We start from the raw sequence: 22996 nt of genomic DNA, 5'->3' as shown, positions 1-22996 counted from the left end.
CTCCAGACCAGCGCTGATCTTCACAATCAATGCACCGAGACCCACACCGGAACCTCCGCGTCAGCCCCGCTTGCCGCTGGGATCTTCGCCCTTGCTCTTGAAGCAAAGTAAGAAATGCTGATAAATGAAACTGCAAAAACAACTGTCACAATACATTTACACAATGGTGGGAATCAATTTGGTGGAAAGGTTGTTTTTCCCAAGTATGCTTTGAAATAAGCCCCTCTAACAGGCGAGCGGCATCACAGTTATTGACTTTGACTGCACAAATGAAACCAATGCACGTAGCTTCCCTGAGACTATGAGGCAGCCATTACTGGCAATACAAGAGGTAATCTAGGCCTCCCCCGCCTCTTCCTAAGGCCTTTCGATCTCTCTCCATTGGCACCAGAGAGGGCTCAGTGCTCACTGTGGTGAGTTACATTGTGAGCCGCCGGGATCTGAGGTCCCTGACAACATTTTGCACAAGACTCGCATTTTGTATGACAGCACTGACAATAATCAGTGATGGATCCTGAATATTGATCTTCCATGAGGTTGAGAATAAAATGTAAGAATATTTTCATTTAAACTTTTTCCATTGTCGAGAATGTCGATTGTTGTTTTGCTAGACCTTTGTACGTAGGCTTCACATTTGATTTTGACGTATCCAAGGTACGTTGTGTGAAAAGTGTTGCATCTATAGTTTGCTATGGACGCAAATGTTCTTACCTTCTAAGAAGTTTATTTTGATAACCGTATTGTGGATTTTTTTCTGTTTTGGTCTTGTTTGGTTTAGATAAAGATTAATTGTTTTTCTAAACTGGAGTTGTTTCCATTTGTAGTGTTTTCACTGTATTACTGTATGTGTGCACACATGCTTTACACACTGCCACTCAGATAAGCCTGTCTGCTCATGCCAAGCTACCAAGGGGGTGAGCAGGGGTTATTTTAGAATTGTATCCCCCTTACCCTGACTAGGAAGAAGGGTCTCTACTTGTACAAAGGTACCTACCTCAGCCAACTAGACACCCCAATTTCTAACATCCAACAAAAAGCAATATCAGGAAGACATACTATTGTAGTGCCAAATGGCCCTTTCACTGTGTATATTGTTGGCCACTATCACAGTGTAGCTACAGAGACAGGTAAAGTACTGGACTTAGCATTAATTCCTGTAGCCAAGGCAAACCATAAATACATGCATTTAAATAATTAAAGATGGCACAGTGAGAATAAATGAGGCTACCTAAGTTTTCATTAGCATAAATGTATGTTGCAGGTTTATTAAATATGCTAACGAGGTTCATATACAGACAGCCAGCGCTGATGTAACCAAAACTAGGCCAACCAACAGTTATTAAGGTACCCAAATGCCTTAAGGAATAATAGAGTGCTATGGCTTGCAGACCGGATTCTGTACATAAGGACTTATGGTGTGTTGGCCTTCAGCCCCTTTTGGACTCTTTGTGCTGGTTGCTTCCTCCACCAAAGTCATTCACACTAGCATCACCATGTTTCAGAGGATGTCAGCCTCAAGAAATGGCTTCTCCCATCACATTACCTATCTTGCTGTTTTTCAGCACACCACTGAGGCAAATTGAACCAAACCAGTTATTCTCCCACTTATGTATTACTGCCACCACATAGTGGTGAGCACAATCTTGGTTAAGCATCCAAAACCTAAGTTATTTTGCAGTGCAGCAGCTTTTAGATATCCACATGCTTGACAGCATAGATTACACAAATTGCAGCTCAATCAATCAATCAATCACAGCATTTGTATAGCGCGCTACTCACCCGGAAGGGTCTCAAGGCGCTTGGGGGAAGGGGTCCGCTACTGCTCGAACAGCCAGGTCTTGAGTTGTCTCCTGAAGGCGAGGTGGTCCTGGGTCAGCCGGAGGTGGATGGGGAGGGAGTTCCATGTCTTGGTCGCCAGGTAGGAGAAGGATCTGCCTCCGGCGGTGGCTCTTCGGATGCGAGGTACGGTTGCGAGGGCGAGGCTGGTAGACCGTAGCTGGCGGGTGGGTGTGTAGAAGGTCAGGCGGTCGTTGAGGTACTTGGGGCCCAGGTCGTGGAGAGACTTGTGTGCGTGGGTGAGGAGCCTGAACGTGATCCTCTTGTCAATGGGGAGCCAGTGCAGGTCCCTCAGGTGGCCGGAGATGTGGCTGCGTCGGGGGATGTCGAGAATGAGTCGGGCGGAGGCGTTCTGGATGCGTTGGAGTCTTTTCTGTAGCTTGGCGGTGGTTCCGGCGTAGAGGGTGTTTCCGTAGTCCAGTCGGCTGGTGACGAGGGCCTGGGTGACTGTTTTCCTGGTTTCGGTCGGGATCCATCGGAAGATCTTGCGAAGCATGCGGAGGGAGTGAAAGCATGATGATGAGACGGCGTTGACTTGTCTGGTCATTGAGAGGGAGTAGTCCAGGATGAAGCCCAGGTTGCGTGCGTGGTCTGTTGGCTTGGGGGCGGTGCCCAGGGCTGTCGGCCACCAGGAGTCTTTCCAGGCGGAGGCTGATGGTCCCAGGATGAGGACTTCCGTCTTGTCTGAGTTCAGTTTCAGGCGACTGTTCTTCATCCACTCGGTGACGCCTTTCATCCCTTCGTGTAGGCTGGTTCTGGCGGTGTCGGGGTCTCTGGTGAGGGAGAGGATCAGCTGGGTGTCGTCGGCGTAGGAGATGATGTTGAGGTTGTGTTGGCGTGCGATGGCGGCTAGAGGTCTCATGTAGATGTTGAAGAGGGTGGGGCTGAGTGATGAACCTTGCGGGACTCCACAGATGACTTCGGTGGCCTCGGATCGAAACGGGGGGAGGCGGACTCTCTGTGTTCTTCCGGTGAGGAATGAGATGATCCACTTCAGTGCCTTCTCTTGGATGCCGGTGTTGACGAGGCGTTGGACTAGGGTGCGGTGGCAGACAGTGTCGAATGCTGCGGAGAGGTCCAGGAGGATGAGTGCCTCTGTTTCCCCGTTGTCGAGCAGGGCTCGGATGTCGTCGGTGGCTGCGATGAGGGCGGTCTCGGTGCTGTGGTTGGCTCTGAAGCCGGACTGCTAGGGGTCAAGGGATCCGTTCGTCTCGAGCTTACCCTATCAAAGGATTATTGGCCATATCCTTGAAGCAACGCAGCTTATCAATGTTTATTTACTGATCCATCAAGTTTATGAGAGCCACCTCCGATTGTATATTAGAGAACTTATTCATTCAGCTACCCATATGAAAGGGAGGCACCATAGCGCCCTTATGCACTTGTCCTTCTAGGCGAATATCATCATACGAGTTGCAAATTTCTCACTAGATGAATTGATATCAAGCAGGGCACTCACCCTGTTTGCATACCTGCCATTTTGCTGCACTCGACTCCCTTATCTTCATTATAAGGCAAGTGCCACTGCTTCAGTAGGGCATTAACTTAACAGTTTATAGTCTTACAGACTCTGTTTTCGAAAATCATCCTTGTTAAGATGCTCCTCATTTTATCATTGTTGAGCAATTATGCTTTAGCGGCAAGATGCTATAAGTTATAAACATTGGTTCGACCAGCCAGTGGCGGCTCCTCGAGGGAGTGCTGCGGGGCGGTGGGGTGGGGCGGGGGAGGGTTAGGGTGGGGGGTAGTAAACTCCGGCACATGGCCGAACGGAGTTAAGTAAATAAATAAATAAATAAAACGAATTACATTGCGCGCACTGCATCGCCATCTGGATTTCCTTTTATAGAAACCAAAGTACCCTCTCTGTATAAACATTTGACTATGCAAGGAAGTCCTTTGGGTTTTGTTTTCTGACTGTTGGTCCTGGATGTGAAAACAACTGTGAAACCCACACAAGACAGCTCTACAATTGAAGAAAAGGCTTTGTCCAATCTCTGAGTACAACTGAAAACTGGATGCAATACCCAAATGTGCCTTTGAGGTGAGGGCGGCTTCAAAGAGTTGTTTTGAAGTGCACTAGTATCCCTTTCAACCCAGCTGTCCTCTAGACTACCAGTGGGGGATTATCAGTCCTTTCTGCGGGGTTAGTCCCCTACCCTTTGAAGTGTCTGGGAGAGCCCCTTGCTCCAATCTGCTCAGGAAGACCCATCGGAATGCAGATGAATGCAGATGGGTGCTAAATCACACTCAGCCCTTCCTGTGTTTGTGGATTTGAAGAGGGAATGCACAAAGGGAACTGTCACCTAGCCCAGACGTGTATTAGAGACAAGCTGTAAGGCACACAGAGCATTAAGAGCAGGGAAATGTCCACTTTCTAAAAGTAGAAAAAATATTCTAAGACTACATGTCCTAGACGAAGTCTGCACTACCAAAATTTCACTCACTGGAGTGTTTTTAAATATTATTCAATGCTAGAAATCGTATTAGCAAAATTTCATCAAGTAAAACCAACTAAACATGACAAGAAAAACCAATATACATGAGCAAAACAATAAATTCACAATCCAACGTAGTTCGTTGCTTCTTTAATTCAAAAGCGTTGTTTTCAATGCTGAAAGTTGAACTTCACTTTGCATTTACATATGAACTTGAAATATGCTGTTCCCAATGCATTTCGGGTGATTCATACACCCTTCATCAGGGGAAATCTACAGAAAACATATATGAATTACATTAGTAAAATTAAATAAGAATGTTATCATATATTTGTGATTATCGGCCTCTAAATTACCGGGAAAGGCAAGGAAATTTGCCGTCTAGGACATGTAGTCTTAGAATATTTTTTCTGTTTGAATTAGTGGCCTGGTAGAACCACTACGAAGGCAGCACACCCACATAGATGAACGTGTATAATTGTTTTATGTATTAGATTACTCTCTATTGAAAAGAGTGCACCACAGTTGATAGAATTCACTTTCTAAAAGTGGCATTTCTAAAATAGTAATGTTAAATCCGACTTAACCAGAAAAGAGGATTAAACATTATGATTCCAAAGATATGTAACATGAAAAACCTACTCCTTTCTGATCGGGAATAACAGCTTAAAGGTATTTTAAGGAATTCCCAATGCTAGCCTATGAGAGGAATAGGCCTCACAACAGTGAAAAACTAATTTAGTTGTTTGTCACTACTGGCAGGGGATCAGTAAAACATAAAAATACATGTCCTATTTTTTTTTTTTACTTACATAGCACTATGCCCTTTGGGATACCAAGGGTCTTCCCAAGGGGTGACTTATATGTAATAAAAGTGAAATTTAAGGCTTGGAAATTAGTTTTAAATGCCAAGTCGAAGTGGCAGTGAACTGCACACACAGGCCCGGCAATGGCGGCCTGAGACATGTTTAAGGGGCAAATAATGTGTGTGGCTCAATCAGTGCTGCAGGCCCACTAGGAACATTTATTATAAAGGCCCTGGGCACATGTAGTGCACTTTACTAGTGTCTTATAAGTAAATGCAATACAACATTTGGGTATGAGCCAATTTTGCCATGTTTAAGGGAGAGAGCACAAGCACTTTAGCTGTGGTTAGCAGTGATAAAGTGAGCAGTGTCCTGAAGCCAGAAAAAAAGAGTACAGAGTACATAAAAAGGTAGGCAAAAAGTTGGAGGAAGACCACCCTAAGGATGTCAGGTCTAACACTTCCCATGCAGGCAAGCGCTTCAGCACCCTACATTGGGTAGTAAGTACCTTATAAATGTTATACTACAATACAATATTTCCATCACTGCTCATTTTGAGAAACCCTTGCGGCTACCTGCAACAGGGACAGATTTGGGGGTTACCCTTTCTCCCAAAAATGCATGAGTACCAAATACTATGTGTGCTTTATGTGTTACTGATATACTGCAGGTTCACCAGAGTGATTGCCATGAACTAGCAGAAACTGAGGTTGACCACTAAGACTTAAGAAATAAACGCCAGTCGGCCAAAAGGAAACATCTAGAGTTCAAAGAGCAGCAGCCACCAGCACACAAGAGGGACTATTGGCAGCTTATGCTGGTAGGATGAAAGTAGACAAGATTGAGGAAAGAGGGTAAAGTGATAAAAAAACAATTGCACAAAACATAACTCTTAATATGTGCCCAACAAATATTAGGGAGCAGATGCAGGGATCTGAAAACAGAGAGACATGGACAAAGTTCCTGGAGCATCAAAAAGCTGGACAAACATCTAATCAGATGGCCTTGAGCTAGCCAACAAAATATTTATTAAAGCAAAGATATATTGCATTTCATCAACTTTAACATTTGTCAATCTATTTTTCTATATAGCCCTGATTTGACCTGGCGGGATTTGCAACATATAGTTGTTTGGACATCTGAATATGACCCACTGGCAAATAATCCAGGCTGGAAGAAGAATGGAGCAGGACTGATGGTGAACAGTCGATTTGGATTTGGACTACTGAATGCCAAAGCCCTGGTGGATTTAGCGGACCCAAAAACCTGGAAAGGAGTGCCTGAAAAAAAAGAATGCATTGTAAAGGACAGCAATTTCCAACCACGGTAAGATATTTGTTTAGTGGTAATATTGCATTTTAAGAATCACCGTCTCATTGGAGAAAATGCCCAAATGCAAAGCCTCACTTGATTCGATTGTGTGAAACTGTACAAAACAAACTGTAAATGTGTTACCTTTCCTCATCATACGTAGATATTTTCAAAGATAACCTTATCTGCAATGAGCTACACATACGTGCATGGTGTTTTCGAATTTGAAAACCCTCTTGGGTTCACTACAAGCTTTTATCACTCCCAGCTTCCTACATTCTCACAGGATTCTCCCCAGATCTTGTACAGCTCTCCTATTTTCCCTATCAAATATATAATATTTCTCAATTATTTTATCAAAATTCAGTTTATGAGGTTTCTGCAGAGACTCATTGCTTTGCTGCTCTTCCTGTTCAATAATTTCCTGCTTGAGTTTCCAACATGATCTTCCCAGTTTTGTTGCATGGTCCATCCGAATTATGAAATCTGAAGCTTGTTATGCAGTGCCTTGTCTTTGCCCTTCTCGATGTTATTACAGCTGTTAGTCCCGTGGTCCTGTCAATACTGTGATGTCATCAGTGTTCTGTGAGGGAGTTCTATGTTTGTCAGCGGATGGCTGCTCAGGGTACCAGCGGGTCAGTCATAGTGTCCTTTTGTTCCTAGAAGGGTGTGTGCTGTGTATCTGACTGCCTACTGCCTTGGTAAGAAGACTAGCATTTCAGCGGAGAATAAAGCCTCTGGCACTGCAAATGACTGAGCATAAGAGCCCCAGAGGATCACTCTGTTAGAGAAGCTTGGAACCCGCAATGATACTTGTTTAAGAGCTTTGTGCTTTTGAATTAGTATGAAGGGTGTGATGCAGTTTGAATTCGGCCTACAAAGTTCTGACCACTTTGTATGTAGTGAAAATTAACTTTATGGCCAAATGTCACTGGTTATTTTTAAGCATGTGATGAGTGTGACTAAGATACAAGTATGTGAGCAGACGCGATTGGACCATGGCACCCTCTGCACAGCACCCAGGCTGTGAGGCCAGCATAATGCCCATTTTTGCACAAAGTCACAGCGTTGAGGTCAGGACAGTACTAACACCCTGAGCATCCTGTAGGCCCAGGTTTATGTGTTACATCTCTAATACCGCTGATTTGTAGGTCACCTAACTTGCCTGTATTCTTTATATATGGTTTGAAATTGGGTCCATGCTGATTTAACGGAAAACAATGCCACTTGGGACTATACTTGTAATGTCATTTTAAGAATTTTGGGGGGCCCGGGAAAAATAATCTTGGGGCCCCTGTTTGGAACAACTCTGAATTTTATTTTGCACATTTTGCTAATTCAATCCCAATGTTGGCCAAAAATCTTGAATTAGATGTGAAAATCTAAGATACAAAAATACACCAAAGTAAGCGACAGAGGAAGTTCACTTTTCCAGGGGGGCCTTGGAAGGAATGGACCCTGGGCAATTGCCCACTTTGCCCATGCCTTAAACGTAATGAATATTTTAAAAAGCCTCCATTTTTATCAGAAGGATTGACAGCTATTCTCCTGGTGCAGAAGTGGTGCAGTTCCTTTATCAGGAGAGGAAGGATACACAAACAAGCATTGGCATAGCCAATAGGTCTCGCTTTTGGGACCTTATAAGTATTTAGTTATGCAGCACACTATACTTGGTGCAACAACTTCAACTGTAGCATGGCTAAACACTTATAAGGTCGCAAAGGTGAGACCTATTGGCTATGCCAATGCTTGTGCTTGACAAGCTTCTCTTATCCATTGCATAGGAAACGTCTCAATGATAACATGTTTATTTTAAGGAAAAAAAAAGAAGGGTTAAGGCTCAAAATAAGTGTTAGTCACATTGTGGATAATTGTACTTCGATAAATGACCTAGAAACAATGATTTACATTGTGTGAGTAAATACAGTGGGGCATATTTACAATAAGTGGCGCATCCCTTCATATCAGCAGGGATGCGCCACTTATTGTGCGCCACAGCTCCGTCACCATGGATGCGCCGCATTTACAATGCGGCGCACCATGGGGTAAAAACGCCACAGATGCGTGACGCATCTGTGCCGTAAAAGTGGCGCATTGCTGGAGTTGCGTCGCAAGCGCGACGCAGCTCCAGCACTGCTCTGGGGGGCCCTATCTTGTTAATGCTGCGTCAATCCTATACGCCTGCTTCAGGCAGGCGCAGGGTTTTGATGCAGCATGGGCCTAAAAGTGACTGAGTGAAATCTCGTAGATTTCACTCAGCCACTTTTAGGAGGCGTTCCTGCAACGGAACACCCCCCCTGTGCAGGAACGCCTACTTCTGGCGCAGGGCTTTACAACGTGACGCATCTCCCAGATGCGTCACGTTGTAAGTACCCCGCACCATGGCGCAGGATTTGCGCCGCCACTGCGTCACAAAAGTGACGCAACGGCGGCGTAAATGAGGCGCAAGGGGCTTGTAAATCTGCCCCACGATGCTTAAGAACAAATGTTATTTGTGAACGGGCAGTAATTTACAATAGTACCATTACTTTAGTGTTACATTCACCATGTCTCTTCTACATATTGTTCTCCACACAGGAATCATTGCACTCCCAGCAGTACTTGATCAGTAAAAATCTTTGATAAGTGCCTAGTTCTCCTCAGTGCTTTAATCTGTTTGAACAGTACACAGGAATGTCATTGCTTTTTGCCAGTGTAAATAATGTTTCTGAGATGTAGAAATTTAGCTAGCATCATTTTGTTGGTCTATGCAGCAACAGCTTTATATTGCAGTCTAGATGTTCTGCACATGTATTTAACCTCTTTAATATAAGTAAAGACGTTGGATGCGCATCCCATAAAAAAACAAGAAAAATCTGAAGTTATTGCTTGGCGATGCCATGCTTAGATCAATGCCAAGAGACTCCACTGGGGTGGTGGTTCCTACAAAAATGTAAGTCAGTCAGAATGCCAGAGGCCTCGGCTTTGGTCACAAGCTTTGAATGTGATTAATTTGTATCCTCAAATTTCATAGTCCTGTGAAGTGCGGACTCAATGGACCTGGCGTACATTTGCCGGTGTTCATTTAAATGAAATAATGAGGAGGGAAACTAGAATGAAGAATAAGCAACTTCTCTTTGTGTCATATCGTGGGAGGGGACGTAGACATGAGGAGCCCCGAAGTATCTCCACACAAAAACCTCGGGCACTGGGTGAGTTGGACAGACAGCTGCTTCAGCAAGCGACTTGGCAGCTTTCTGTGTAAGATTTGGCTATGCAATCGGGTACTGGTAACACCTGATGCATAGTGCACTAAGAACCAGCATAACTGCAGTATGTATTACAAAATCACGTTATTTCAACTGGCTGTTAGTTATGGGTATCAATGAGGCTGGCAAGATTATCAATGAGGCGGGCAGCCAGTCTGGCTGCATCACATCACCTTGAAGGCAGCGCAATGTGGCAGACGCTGACATCAATACGGTGACATGGAAGAGTTGGCGGTGTGAAGTTGGAACTGTAGCTGTAAGTGCTGTATTTTGCTAAAGGGGAGGAAGGTGCTTTAAGATAAAGCTAGGGCTCGTATGGAAGGTATTCAATTGTTTGGCGTGACTTGCCGCTTCATTTCAGAGTGGTAAATATTTAATCTTAACTTCTGGTGTGGTGACGCCGACTGCAGCAGACACCAGCTGCTGCTCGAATAATAGAGTCACGGGCTGGGCTGGCGGCGTCCACCGGGAGGGGCGGCGCTGCCCATGAAAGGGGCACTGTACAAAGGGGCCAGGCGGAGAGGGGGGCGAGCAGGTGCGGACATAGGAGCAGCCGATACCGGGCAAGCAATGGGAAGGGGAGGGGGCGAGGGTAAAAAGAGAGATACTCTCATGAGAGAGAAGAGTGAAAGGGGCTGCGCAGATAACAGAGCCAGGCTTTGAGCAGGGTACGGGCATGAGAGAATATAAAACAGAGGAAACAGCAGGAATACAGGAGTGAGGTGTGCTGCAATTGAATCTCATGCTCATGTAGAGCCCTCCAATGCCCCTGGGCCGTGTTGGCGGAATATACTGCTGAAAATAAAAGAAGCATGCGTGCATTTTAAAAAAAAGAAAGTGAAAGTGATCGCGATCAAGCGCGGTGAGCGATGCGCTTAATGAGCATAATGAGGAAAGCCATATGGCGCCTCTGCTCATAAGCGCATGCCCGCGCACATGCACGTAAGCTGTAGGCCGCCCATGGTAGCATTTTTTGAAGCCCTTACTAAAAGTCTCGCCTGATACAGCGCATGCGCTGGGTCAGGCGAGACCTAAAAATATGGGAAAGACCTGGAACTGATATTTTTTCCTTTGAAGTCCTATGCACACTGGGAAGTCATCTGTGTTCTGTAGGAGAGTTCAATGTTTATCAATTGAGGGGAGATCAGAGTACCAGATAATAGCAAATTGCAAATCCTTTAATAGCCTGGCTGGATGTACTCCATTCAGTGGTGAACACTACTATTATGAGCAGTGCAGGTGTGCCCTGCCTATGAGAGACTGGAGGATGCGGTCCCTAAACCAGCAAGAAACCAGCAATCCACTATCAAGGGATCTGCAACTGATGGTTCAACGTTAACCCAATCGAATTAAAGATCTTTTGATTCCTGGTGCATTGGACATATCACTTCTTTGTGTTCTTCGTGTTCACCTGGTTGAGGATGTCTTATGTACCTGAAATCCTAAATGTATTTTTGATTAGATTTAAGAGCAAATTAATTAAAACAATTATAATTTCTTTTAGCTCCCCACTGGGTGTTTCAATGGAAGATTGGAGACATGAATAACACACATTCTGCAATAAGGCTTTCTTCAGGAAAAGCAAATTAATCATTTACAAAAAAAGGCATTGGCAAAATGCGATCTTGACAAACTAGTACAATTGTTTTTTTTATGGCAGGAAAAAAAGAAAACACGAAGCAACTTAAATTTGGCAGCCATATGTTTGCAGTAAAAATATAAGTAAAACAATAATTGTTGCATATAATATTACGGGATCACTTTGGGTGCTTTGTAGTTGGCAGGAGTACTTGCAATAGGTGTGGAAAACCTTTTCTGTGGACAACAAATGAATAAGTCAAGTCTTAAGGTATCCCAGACCTCAGGTGGGCTGACCAAGCTATACAGAAACTCTTTTCATAAGCCCGTAGGATTGGTTATAGAGATCTGTAAAACCCAACTAAGGAGTGCTGCTATGTATGTGGCCGAACTCTGGGGGCATCGTCTTCCCAAGACCATCAGTAAGACTGAGAACAATTTCTTTAGACAACTGTTCGGCCTACAAGCGAGCTCCACACTTGTTCTACTGCGTTTGGACTTAGGGATGAGACCATTTGTAGAGGAAATTGGCTGTAGACCCTTAATATTGTGGCGGCGACTATGCGTGGCCGCTGAACTGACCACAGGACAGAGCTGCAAGAAATATTTGGATTTCCTGGTATAGGTAAACTGGCATGGTTTGCAGACATCAAGGAAGGTCTTTATGCCTTTGGTAGAGATATTCTATGGAGAAACCTGGAGGTAGCCTGTACTGCAATCTCGCACAACAACTAATTAGCAGCTACATGGGGGATAAACTTGCCCAACTCCATGAAAATTCTGCCACTGGCTCTCTCTCAATTAATTTTCTGAAAATAAAGAATACCTTTATTTTGGAGCCATGCGCAGTTCAGGCACGGCTCTCTCCCTCTGCGTGCATTTTCTAACAAATGGACCGGCAGTTCTGCCTTGGGGTGCCCAGCATGCAGTAGCGAAGAGGAGACCAAACTCCACGTATTTTTCTTTTGCCGTGGATACAAAAAAATTAGGCAAAGATGGTTGGTACAACTGTGTAAGAACCTAGGTACAAGGCGCTGTGAAGAAGCATTTAAGCTCCTGAAACACAATACCCAAATGACAAATGTTTATGCTGTATCTTGTTTTCTAACTTTTATGTGGTGGGCTTGTAAGGCTTTTTAAGGAACCAGCAATGGACCTAACGTTGATTGACTTTTTCCTGATCTTGTATCAATTTTAGCGAGTTTTATTGGGTTTTAGTTCTTAAATCTGTTTTTATACATCTTATGTTTTTTGCAATGCTCTTCAATAGTCCATGGACCAAAATAAAGAAAGATTGGATTGGAAATCCATTTTAGTTTCAATGTATATCTCAGGAAAATATTATTCTCCTTGGTGCAACGAAAAGGAAATATTGGCTTTGAATATCTGTAAGTGGAAGACATGGTTTAAACACAAAAGGATGGCAAAAAATAAAAGTTAAGGGATGGAAAAGTAAAACATTCCCAAAGTACAGTATTAGCCGTCCAGTCCTGTCACAGGACTGCTCTTCTTTTTAGGCTGGTGTGTAAAAGTGCAAAATGCCATCACTCACAGTGCAAGACAGTCAATGTCTGAAGTGGTGCATTTGGTAGTGGCCAGAAGCAAAATGTGAACGACAGTTGAGCTGCCCAGTGGATGAAGAGGGTTGACACAAGGCCCATCTATGCATGTATCTAGTTATTTATTTTCACATTAATTATTTGATTATCTGAGGCTGGGGAGAAAGCTAAAGCTGTCTGAAGACCAGAACCAAAAAGAGAACAAGCATTAGCATAGCCAATAGGTCTCGCCTTTAGGACCTAATAAGTGTTTAGCCATGCAACACTTGATGTTTTTGCACCAAGGATACTGTGCAGGATAACTAAACACTTATAAGGTCCCAAAGGCGGGACATATTGGCAATGCCAATGCTTGTTTTAGGACTTGTGCCCTGTTACAGTCAAATACAACACAACAATGTGAGCTGTGTATATGCGCTGTATGACCTGAAAATAGTATCCTACAGTATTTATTTAAAAACACTTGATTAACGCTTTTAGGCGTGGGAGAGCAGCAGAAGAAAAATATGAGCCCTGGGCGACGTTAGGAAAGCACTGATGCCGCGTCCCCGAATTCCGACAGCTGCACGGACTGCTGCCCCTGTCATTGCAAGTGCTGGAATTGAAACAGTGGACTTCGCAGGGATGGTTCCAGCATATTTCGTTAGTCAATGCGTCGATCATGCTTTAGGAAAGATGCAACATTTAATGCGAAAGGAAATGATCTATGGCAACAGCTACAGCTAAGTGATAACAAGCGTAATACGTGAATATATATATACTACAAGAATGGACGTATTTAAGGGAAAACTAAAACTCAGAAAACACCATCTTCTTAAAAATGCATCTGGTCAATCAGAGAGTGCAGAATTTATCTCCTCTCACATGTTCTCCAACCCTGTTAGGCCTCTCAAGCCAAGATATGCCACTCCTCAGAGATCGTCAGTCATTGGCACAAACAAGATCGCAATATGAGGATCAGGAAATGTCACCGGACACTGACAGAGATATTGCCATTCAAAAGAAGACATTCAAACCCCGCTCCACCTTTGTCCCAATCATGCCAAGGGATGCCATTGATGTATATCACGAGCAGGTCATCACAGGATTAAAACAATTGAATTACAAAATCAACAAAACTAGTGGAAGCAAGAAAAATAAGCAAGAAATAAAATACCATCAACTGATGAGCAAATTATCAAACAATAAGGAAATCATTATAAGAAATGCAGACAAAGGCGGCAATTTGGTAATTTGGGGCAACGCGGACTACATCTAAGAGGCTTTAAATCAACTATCAGATAATCAATGTTACTGCAGAAGTGATCAATCAGTGCTCAAAACAACATATGAGAATTACTACACTAAATTGATGGCCTGGAAGATGAATATTTATTTCTGAGGAACAATTCACCCACAATCCCATTTCTATATTTCATACCAAAACGACATAAAAACCCAACTAATCCTCTGGGACGCCGCATTATCTCCGCCAATAACAGCCTAACTGAACACACGTTGCAATATATAGACCATTTCCTGCAGGATTTTGTCCAGAAACTCCCCTCATATTTAAAGGACACGGGTGATTTTCTAGTAAAGATACACAACTTTGATTGGCGTAGCGACTATCTATTAATAACAATGGATATAACTGCTCTTTATGCGAGCATTAGCCACAAAGACGGTTTAAGGGCAGTTAAGTACTATCTGGGACAAAGACCTACTGTATTTTAAAATCATAACAAAATGCTCATTGATATGATTGACTTTTGCCTCCACAACAACATCTTTTTATTCCAACATGTTTTATATCAACAGTTACGGGGGGTTGCTATGGGGGCCAGTTTCTCCCCCACCTATGCCTGTCTCCACATGGGCTGGTGGGAGGAACTGGTCCTATATAGGAAATATGTGAACACCCTTAGACAAAATGTCAAATGTTAGTGGAGATATATTGATGATTTGTTTTTAGTATGGCAGGGTTCTGAGACAGAAGCAATATCATTTATTGATAAATTAAACCAAAATGATATTAATTTTCACTTCACTGCAGAGATCAGTGCAGACAGGGTTCTCTTTTTAGACGTTGAGGTGTATATTGAGAGGGGTAGGATTGAGACGAAAATACACAGAAAACCAACTGCTGTGAATTCAGTCCTACATGCCACCAGTCTACATCCAAAACACCTCATTCAGAGTATCCCCTAAGGGGAAATGATTAGACTAAAACGCATCTGCAGCACTGATAACGAATCGCAAATTGCCAAACAAGACAGTCAACGCAGGTTTCTTGAGCGGGGTTACACAGCAAAATGCATAGGCGCTGCCATCTCCAAAAGCAATGCAGTTAACAGAGACACCCTGTTAAAACTAGAGACACAGATCTAATGATGAATTTAGAATGATTGTGGGGTACAGTAAACAACACAAACAAATTAATCGTATCATTCAAAGAAACTGGCCTCTGGTCAAAAACGATCCGGTGTTGGGTCACACATTACCCACTAGACTGTCGATCACTAACAGACGTGCCCCCAACATGAAAGATAGGTTGGTTGTAAATAATCCAGTGGATCAATCAAAGGTAAACTGGCTAAGCCAAAGAAAAGGTTTTTACAGATGTAAGACCTGTAAAGCCTGTCAATATGGCATTAACACTACCACCTTTAAAACTGCATTCAGGGGGGATGAACAAACAATAAATACAGCACTGTCGTGCAAAACTGAATTTGTCGTGTATATCCTCGAGTGCCCCTGTGAGCTTTGGTATGTGGGAAGTACCAAGCTACAGGTGCATAAAAGGATTTTACAGCACATAAGAGCAATACAAAAATCAAGATCCAGTGTACCCGGTGGCCCGACATTTCAAAGAATTCCATCAATCAGACCCTAAACATTTGAAATATTACATAATTGATTGTGTACCTTTTAACAGAAGAGGGGGCAATAGAGAGAAAGCTCTACGCAACATGGAAACCAGACATATTTTGGAACAGGATTCCAAAAGCCCCAATGATCTCAACGTAACTGAAGACTTGTACACATGTCTGTAATATTACACTAATGATTTTTTATGTCTTTTTTTAATTTACATTATATGTGGGCTTCTTGATATTAAATTTTAAGTTCTAAATGTTGCAAGGAAAATAGTATTAAGAGCTACAAATGATAGGGCTACGGATTTGCGACAATTAAGCATATCCTTTACCTCATGGTCGAATAAAGTCCACATCAAGATAAAGACTTTTATCTTTTTTTAAAATACCTTGTTCTTTGGTTTTTTTCACTTTAATTCACACTACTTTTCGACAAAGGCTTTTGCCGATTAAGTAGGGGCTACTGCACTAGCACTTTATATCCTGATTGTATAACAATTAGGATTCACATAGTGTTAACCAGGTAAGGACAACCGCTGCCCACGAGACCCCGCCCCCCCGCCCGCCGATTGGTTCCCGCGCTCCCCGCCTCCCCGCAGACCCTCCCTCCCGGCTCCCCTCTTAAGGGGACCCTCTCCCCCGTCCCAGGTGTGACCACTGTGCCCTCGGCCTGGTCGCTCCCACACCTCCCGCCTGCTCCTTACCTGCTGGACCTCCTGCTGCCGCCTGCCGCCTGAGCCACCACAGGGCCGCCGAGCGCCGCCCCAGCCGCCACAGGGCCGCCAAGCGCCGCCACCGAGCCCCCTGGTTCCCGCCGCTGCCCACGAGACCCCGCCCCCCCGCCCGCCGATTGGTTCCCGCGCTCCCCGCCTCCCCGCAGACCCTCCCTCCCGGCTCCCCTCTTATGACGCCCCCAGAGCGACCGCGCAGCGGACGCGCGCAGCGGGAGCACCGAATGAGCGCCGAAGGTGCGCCAAAGGTAAGCCCGTCTGCGCCCGTCCGCGCCTGGACCGCGCCCAGTGCCAGGACCCCTGGCCCCCGCAGACCCCAGCCCACCCGCTGGACTTACGATGCCGCCACCCTCAACGCACTCAACACCGGCCGAACCCCCGGGTGCTACCGAGCCACCCCGAGACGCACCCACGGACCCTTCAGCTGCCTCACCTGCAAGTTCACCTGCATCCGGACCTGCCCCGCACCAGCACCCGCCAAGCCGAACACCAGCAGCAACCACCTCAAGTGCATCCTGCTCAACACCCGCTCCGTCCACAGACACGCCGTTCAACTCTGGAACCTCCTCGACACCACAGCTCCTGACGTTGCCTTCCTCACGGAAACCTGGATGAACGACTCCTCAGCGCCCGACATCGCCATCGCCGTCCCAGAGGGCTACAAGATCATCCGGAGAGACCGCGACAACCAGACTGGAGGAGGCATCGCCATCATCCACAGAGACACCATCCGTATCTCGACCAACGCCGACAACACCCTGACATCCGCCGAACACCTGCACTTCCAGATCCACACCGACCCCAAGACCACCCTCAGAGGCACCCTGATCTACCGACGCCCGGGACCACGCACTCAATTCAGCGAAGACATCGCCGACTTCATCAGCCCGCACGCCCTCCCCTCGGCCGACTACATCCTCCTCGGGGACATCAACTTCCACCTGGAGAACAACAACGACCGCAACACCACCACCCTGCTTGACAACCTCGCCACCCTCGGACTCAAGCAGCTGGTGACCACCCCCACCCACCTCGCCGGACACACACTCAACGCCATCTTCTCGTCCAGCAAAGACATCTCCTTCAGCCACGCCACTGGACTCCACTGGACGGACCACAGCTGCATCCACTTCACCTTCAAAAGAACCACGGTCCACCACCACCAGCAACAGGCCGCACGAAGAAGCTGGAACAAGATCACAGCCGAACAACTCACCACATCCCTGAGCCAGCACCCTCCCGCCAGCTCACCGAACCCCAGCCAAGCCGCCGACAACCTCACGAAATGGATCTCCACCTGCGCGGACGAGCTCGCCCCTCTGAGGACCCCACCCAGCAGACCCGGAAGCAAGAAGGCCACTTGGTTCACCGACGAACTCAAGAGCTCCAAGAAGAACTGCCGAGCCCTCGAGAAAGCATGGAGAAGAGACCCAACACCGGACAACATGACTACCCTCAAGCTCGCCACCCGAAGGCACCATCAACTGATCCACGCCACCAAGAAAACAGCATTCAAGGACCGGTTGGACAACAACGCACACAACAGCAAGGAACTCTTCAACATCGTCAGAGAGCTCTCCAACCCCAACGCCGGAACCAACGACATCACCCCATCGCAAGACCTCTGCAACTCCCTCGCCTCCTACTTCCACAACAAGATCGCTGACATACACAACAGCTTCAGAACACAACCAACGCTCCCCACGACCAAACCAACGCCCCCCACCACCACCCTCAACGCCTGGACACCGATCAACCTCGAAGACACCATCAGCACGATGAACTCCATCCACTCCGGTTCCCCAACCGACCCCTGCCCTCACCACATCTTCAACAAGGCCGACGCTGTCATCGCACCCCACCTGCGGGACATCATCAACACCTCCCTCAACACCGCCACCTTCCCTGAGAGCTGGAAGCACGCCGAACTCAGCGCTCTACTAAAGAAACCAACGGCGGACCCCACCGAACTCAAGAACTACCGCCCCATCTCGCTCCTCCCGTTTCCAGCCAAAGTCATCGAGAAGACCATCAACAAGCAACTGGCAGCCTTCCTCGAGACGACTGGTTCCCTCGACCCTTCCCAGTCAGGCTTCCGGGCCAACCACAGCACCGAGACCGCCCTCATCGCTGCCACAGACGACATCCGAACCCTGCTGGACAACGGAGAAACAGCGGCCCTCATCCTCCTGGACCTCTCCGCGGCATTCGACACTGTCTGCCACCGCACCCTAGTGCAGCGCCTCAGCAACGTCGGGATCAAGGAGAAGGCACTGGAATGGATCATCTCCTTCCTCACCGGAAGGACACAGAGAGTCCGCCTGCCCCCGTTCAGATCAGAAGCCACGGAAGTCACCTGCGGCGTCCCTCAGGGCTCCTCGCTCAGCCCCACCCTCTTCAATGTCTACATGAGCCCCCTTGCGGCCATCGCACGCCAACACAACCTGAACATCATCTCCTACGCCGATGACACCCAGCTGATCCTCTCCCTGACCAACGACCCCGCCACCGCCAGAGCCAACCTACACGAAGGGATGAAAAACGTGGCCGAGTGGATGACGACCAGCCGCCTGAAACTGAACACAGACAAGACGGAAGTCCTCATCCTGGGCTTCTCACCCTCCACCTGGGACGACTCCTGGTGGCCCCCTGCCCTGGGCAACGCACCCAAACCGACAGACCACGCACGCAACCTGGGCTTCATCCTGGACTCCTCCCTCTCCATGACCAGACAAGTCAACGCCGTCTCCTCGTCCTGTTTCAACATCCTGCGCATGCTACGTAAGATCTTCCGGTGGATCCCCACCGAGACCAGGAAAACAGTCACCCAGGCCCTCGTCACCAGTCGACTGGACTACGGCAACGCCCTCTACGCCGGTACCACCGCCAAGCTCCAGAAGAGACTCCAGCGGATCCAGAACGCCTCGGCGAGACTCATCCTCGACGTCCCCAGACGAACTCACATCTCCAGACACCTGAGAGACCTGCACTGGCTCCCGATCAACAAAAGAATCACCTTCCGGCTCCTCACCCACGCACACAAAGCCCTACACAACCAAGGCCCGAGCTACCTCAACAGCCGCCTCAACTTCTACGCTCCCAAACGCCACCTCCGCTCGACCAGTCTCGCCCTCGCAGCCGTCCCCCGCATCCACAGAGCGACAACAGGAGGTAGATCCTTCTCCCACCTGGCCGCCAAGACTTGGAACGCCCTCCCCACCAAACTACGCCTGACCCAAGACCACCTCTCCTTCAGGAAGAAGCTCAAGACCTGGTTGTTCGAGCAGTAGCGGACCCCCCCCCCCCCCCAGCGCCTTGAGACCCTCCGGGTGAGTAGTGCGCTTTATAAATGCCTTTGATTGATTGATTGATTATACAGGTACACACTAACATCCAGAGTCAGGCGCATATACCCAGACTTAGCAAGGTAACACTAAATACAATGGAGGAGATAGATCAGTACCAATATTTATCTACATTTTATAGAATGATTTTTAGACTGTATTTTATGATTAAAGTTGGTGTCTAATAACTATTTATTCATGTAGGTATTTATTTATTTATTTATGGAGTACAACTCTGCAAAATGTAATCAATGGTATGGCAAACAGTGGTTACTTGAAATGGATTTTTTGGTATTCAAACCCTGATGGCACATTTCTTATCCTCCCATATAGATTTTACTGGATTTTAAAATCTATTTTTTAATATCATAACTTGTATTTATAAAACGTTGTATCTGATTCACACTGGCTAAGAGACTGGGAGCCATCATGGTTAAATGGTTGTACTGGTATGTAAACCCTGAGTGTAGATATTGCATCCTTCCACATAGATTTTAATTGATTTTAAAAATAATGTTACTATCAAATATTGAATGGATGTAAATGGCACTGAATTTGCACATGTAAATAGACCGAGGGTCAAAAGCGACATTAACAGCTGACAAGACATCCAGACAGACTAAATGGGTATTTATACCATGATACAGTTCGAACTTTAATCGTCTACTCACTATACATAATGTATATATCTTGTATTGAATAGATACAGCCAGACTGGTTTTAACACTTTGTATTCAAACACGTATTTATTTGTAAATTGCACTGTCACTTTAACACTGCTGAAAAAAATGTTGAAAAAAATGGTACAAAAACCGTCAGATGACTTGCTTACGTGTCATGTGATCAAGGCTCCCTGGAGCCGAAACGCGTAATGGCTGACAGAGCTTGAGGAAAATAAACCTGATTCTGTGCACTTACTTGTGGTCCGTGCTCCATTTGTTGACAAGTTGCAGTCGCCGTGCAGTGGAGTTTCCTGGATATATATATATATATGTTTATTTCGTGATTGAATAACCTGTTTTGAAATAATATCAGTCCGGTGCTCCTCTGAAAATACATTTGTTCCACCATGGCTGCCACATTTACCCACTAGAGAAGGGTACTGGCATTTTCAGTCCCTTGTTCATGTTTATGGCCCTTTGTAACCGACCGTTCTTTACTTCAAGGCATAAAAGCTATGTTTGCGACGAATACAACCCGTGTACTTTCTCTTTTGCAAACAGTTTGCATCCGTTGCTATTGCTGCTCATTCTGTTCTCCAGGCTTGCCACCCACTTGTAACTGTCGCCTTTAGTAAGATGGCGTCACCTTATCTCCAGCAGATCGCCGAGTGGGCGTGGCCCGGTCCCTCCGGGCCACCGTAGGCTGACGCTGGCAGGCCGGTTTGGGTGTTGGGAGTTGTGCGGGGTCCGCCCGCTGCACTAGGGCCGGTGGCAAGTGGAGGCATGGGTGAGGGGCGCTGGTCGGGCAGTGCCCAGTGACAGTCTGGGAGGGAGGGAGTCACAACCCGGCGTAGGGGCAATTCAGAAGAACTGACAGCTCTGGCATGAGGATGTGTAATATCCGGAGAGAGAGGAGTAGCTCTTGGAACAGTAGTAACAATGCTGGCGGTAGAGAGCCTGGAATACTCAATTGAAGGAAGAGGCTGGGATTTACCCTCGGGGAGTGACTCCCCTGGGAGCAGCAGGGACAGCTGGGTACCAGGGAGAAAGACACTAACAGAAGAGTGGGCGCGGACACCCAGCGAGAAGGCGGCAGGGACCGCATCACTACCCCAGTCATGGAGGACATCAACTCCAACCTGAGTGCGGACGCGGAGGAGCGGAAGCTGCAGGAACTGGTAAAACAAACTTGTGCGCCTCGCGCTAAAAGTAAAAAAAAAAAGTGTTGTCAAATTTGAAGGCGTTTCCCTGGCGGGAGCGAGCAGCACCAGGAGCGATAATTGCTTAACACATGGCGCCAAAGCACGCTCCCGCAAGGGAATCACCAACAATACACGCGTTGCCATTGAAAGCAATGCAATGCGTGCATGTTTTTAGGGCGAAAAGCGAACTGATTCCAAAAGGTCTTTTTCCTTTTCAGCACATGCGTGCTGCATAGGCGAGACCTAAAAATGATCCTGCCTATCTCTATTAAAGCACCTTTCCTATTGAGGCTCAACTCAGAAGGTCCACACAAGTTCTTATTATGCACATGTTATTGTGAGAGAGTTATTCACTTTCTTCTGCAGTCAAGGCACATTTTTTTTGTTTCTGCAGAGTTTTATATAGCGCGAACTTGACCCGAATCCAATCAGGTATCAGAGCTCTTTACACAGCACCAGTTACGTTACATGAGGACACACATTCATATTTTGTTAGGCACAGGGAGATTAAGTGATTTGCCCAGAATCACAGGATGTTCAGCGTCATTACCGAGACTCGAACCCAGTTCCCCAGGTGCGAGGCTGAGCACCCTAGCCGTTAGGCCAACTCCTCTCCCCAAGTTTGTTCTTTAGTTAGTCGATGCTCTCTATAAATGTCCTGGACCACTGCGATTTAGAAGCTAGGCTATCCCCCAACAGCTACATGATTGTAAATTACCTTGTAATAAAGTGATAAATACTAGGGTACAATTGTGTAGGTATGCTGAGCACAATTCATAAAAACTTTTATAATTATGACTATAACAAGCATTGGCAAAGCAATAGGGTTGTCCCTGACAAACCCCCAATTTTATTTATTTACGTTTTTGCTAAAAATATGCAATATACATTATAAGGATAATAATATTAAAAAGAAAAAAAATTGTGTGGTCTAAAGTAAGCCTGGGCAAAGCACTACGCTACGCTCGCGTAGTTTGCGAAGTTTGCTTTACTTCGCACTACGCGAATTGCACTTAGCACAGTGCGAACACGCGTAGCGTAGTGTTGCATAGTGCAGCGGTCATTTTTTGTTTTCTCGCGGTCCTCAACGTCAAGTTGGCGACCGCGAGCAAGCAAAATGACATCCCAGCGAGACTTTTTCCTCGTTCGCGATCAGCAACATCAAGTTGGCGATCGCGAGCGTGGAAAATATACCTCCCGGCGAGATTCTCAATGCGAGGAGGTCAGGTTTCTCATTGCGAGTGGTCGCGTATGCTCGTGACCGCTCGCGATGAGAAACTACCAGTTCGCGTTGAGAAAGCTGCCGCTCGAGTAAAAATCTACTCGAGCAGCAGAAAACTACAGCTCGCACTGTGCAAGATGCTGTTTTCAATGATTGCACAGTGCCGGTTGCTTGTCCGCACTGTGCAATCATTGAAAACGA

The 22996-nt window shown here is 46.3% G+C and overlaps 1 protein-coding gene across 1 annotated transcript in view; it reads left to right on the top strand.

The window, feature by feature from the left end:
- PCSK1 (proprotein convertase subtilisin/kexin type 1) overlaps positions 1–22996 on the top strand; it is a 276980-nt gene that overhangs the window by 146292 nt on the left and 107692 nt on the right. Inside the window, exons 9-10 of the mRNA XM_085632506.1 lie at positions 7–107; positions 6173–6406. Coding sequence (XP_085488632.1) covers positions 7–107; positions 6173–6406 — 335 coding nt within the window. The remainder of the gene's footprint in view (positions 1–6; positions 108–6172; positions 6407–22996) is intronic.

This window comes from Triturus cristatus, chromosome 2_1 (assembly GCF_964204655.1).
Source record: "Triturus cristatus chromosome 2_1, aTriCri1.1, whole genome shotgun sequence".
In the NCBI taxonomy this organism is placed as follows: domain Eukaryota; kingdom Metazoa; phylum Chordata; class Amphibia; order Caudata; family Salamandridae; genus Triturus; species Triturus cristatus.
This window is presented reverse-complemented; position numbering and strand designations above follow the sequence as displayed.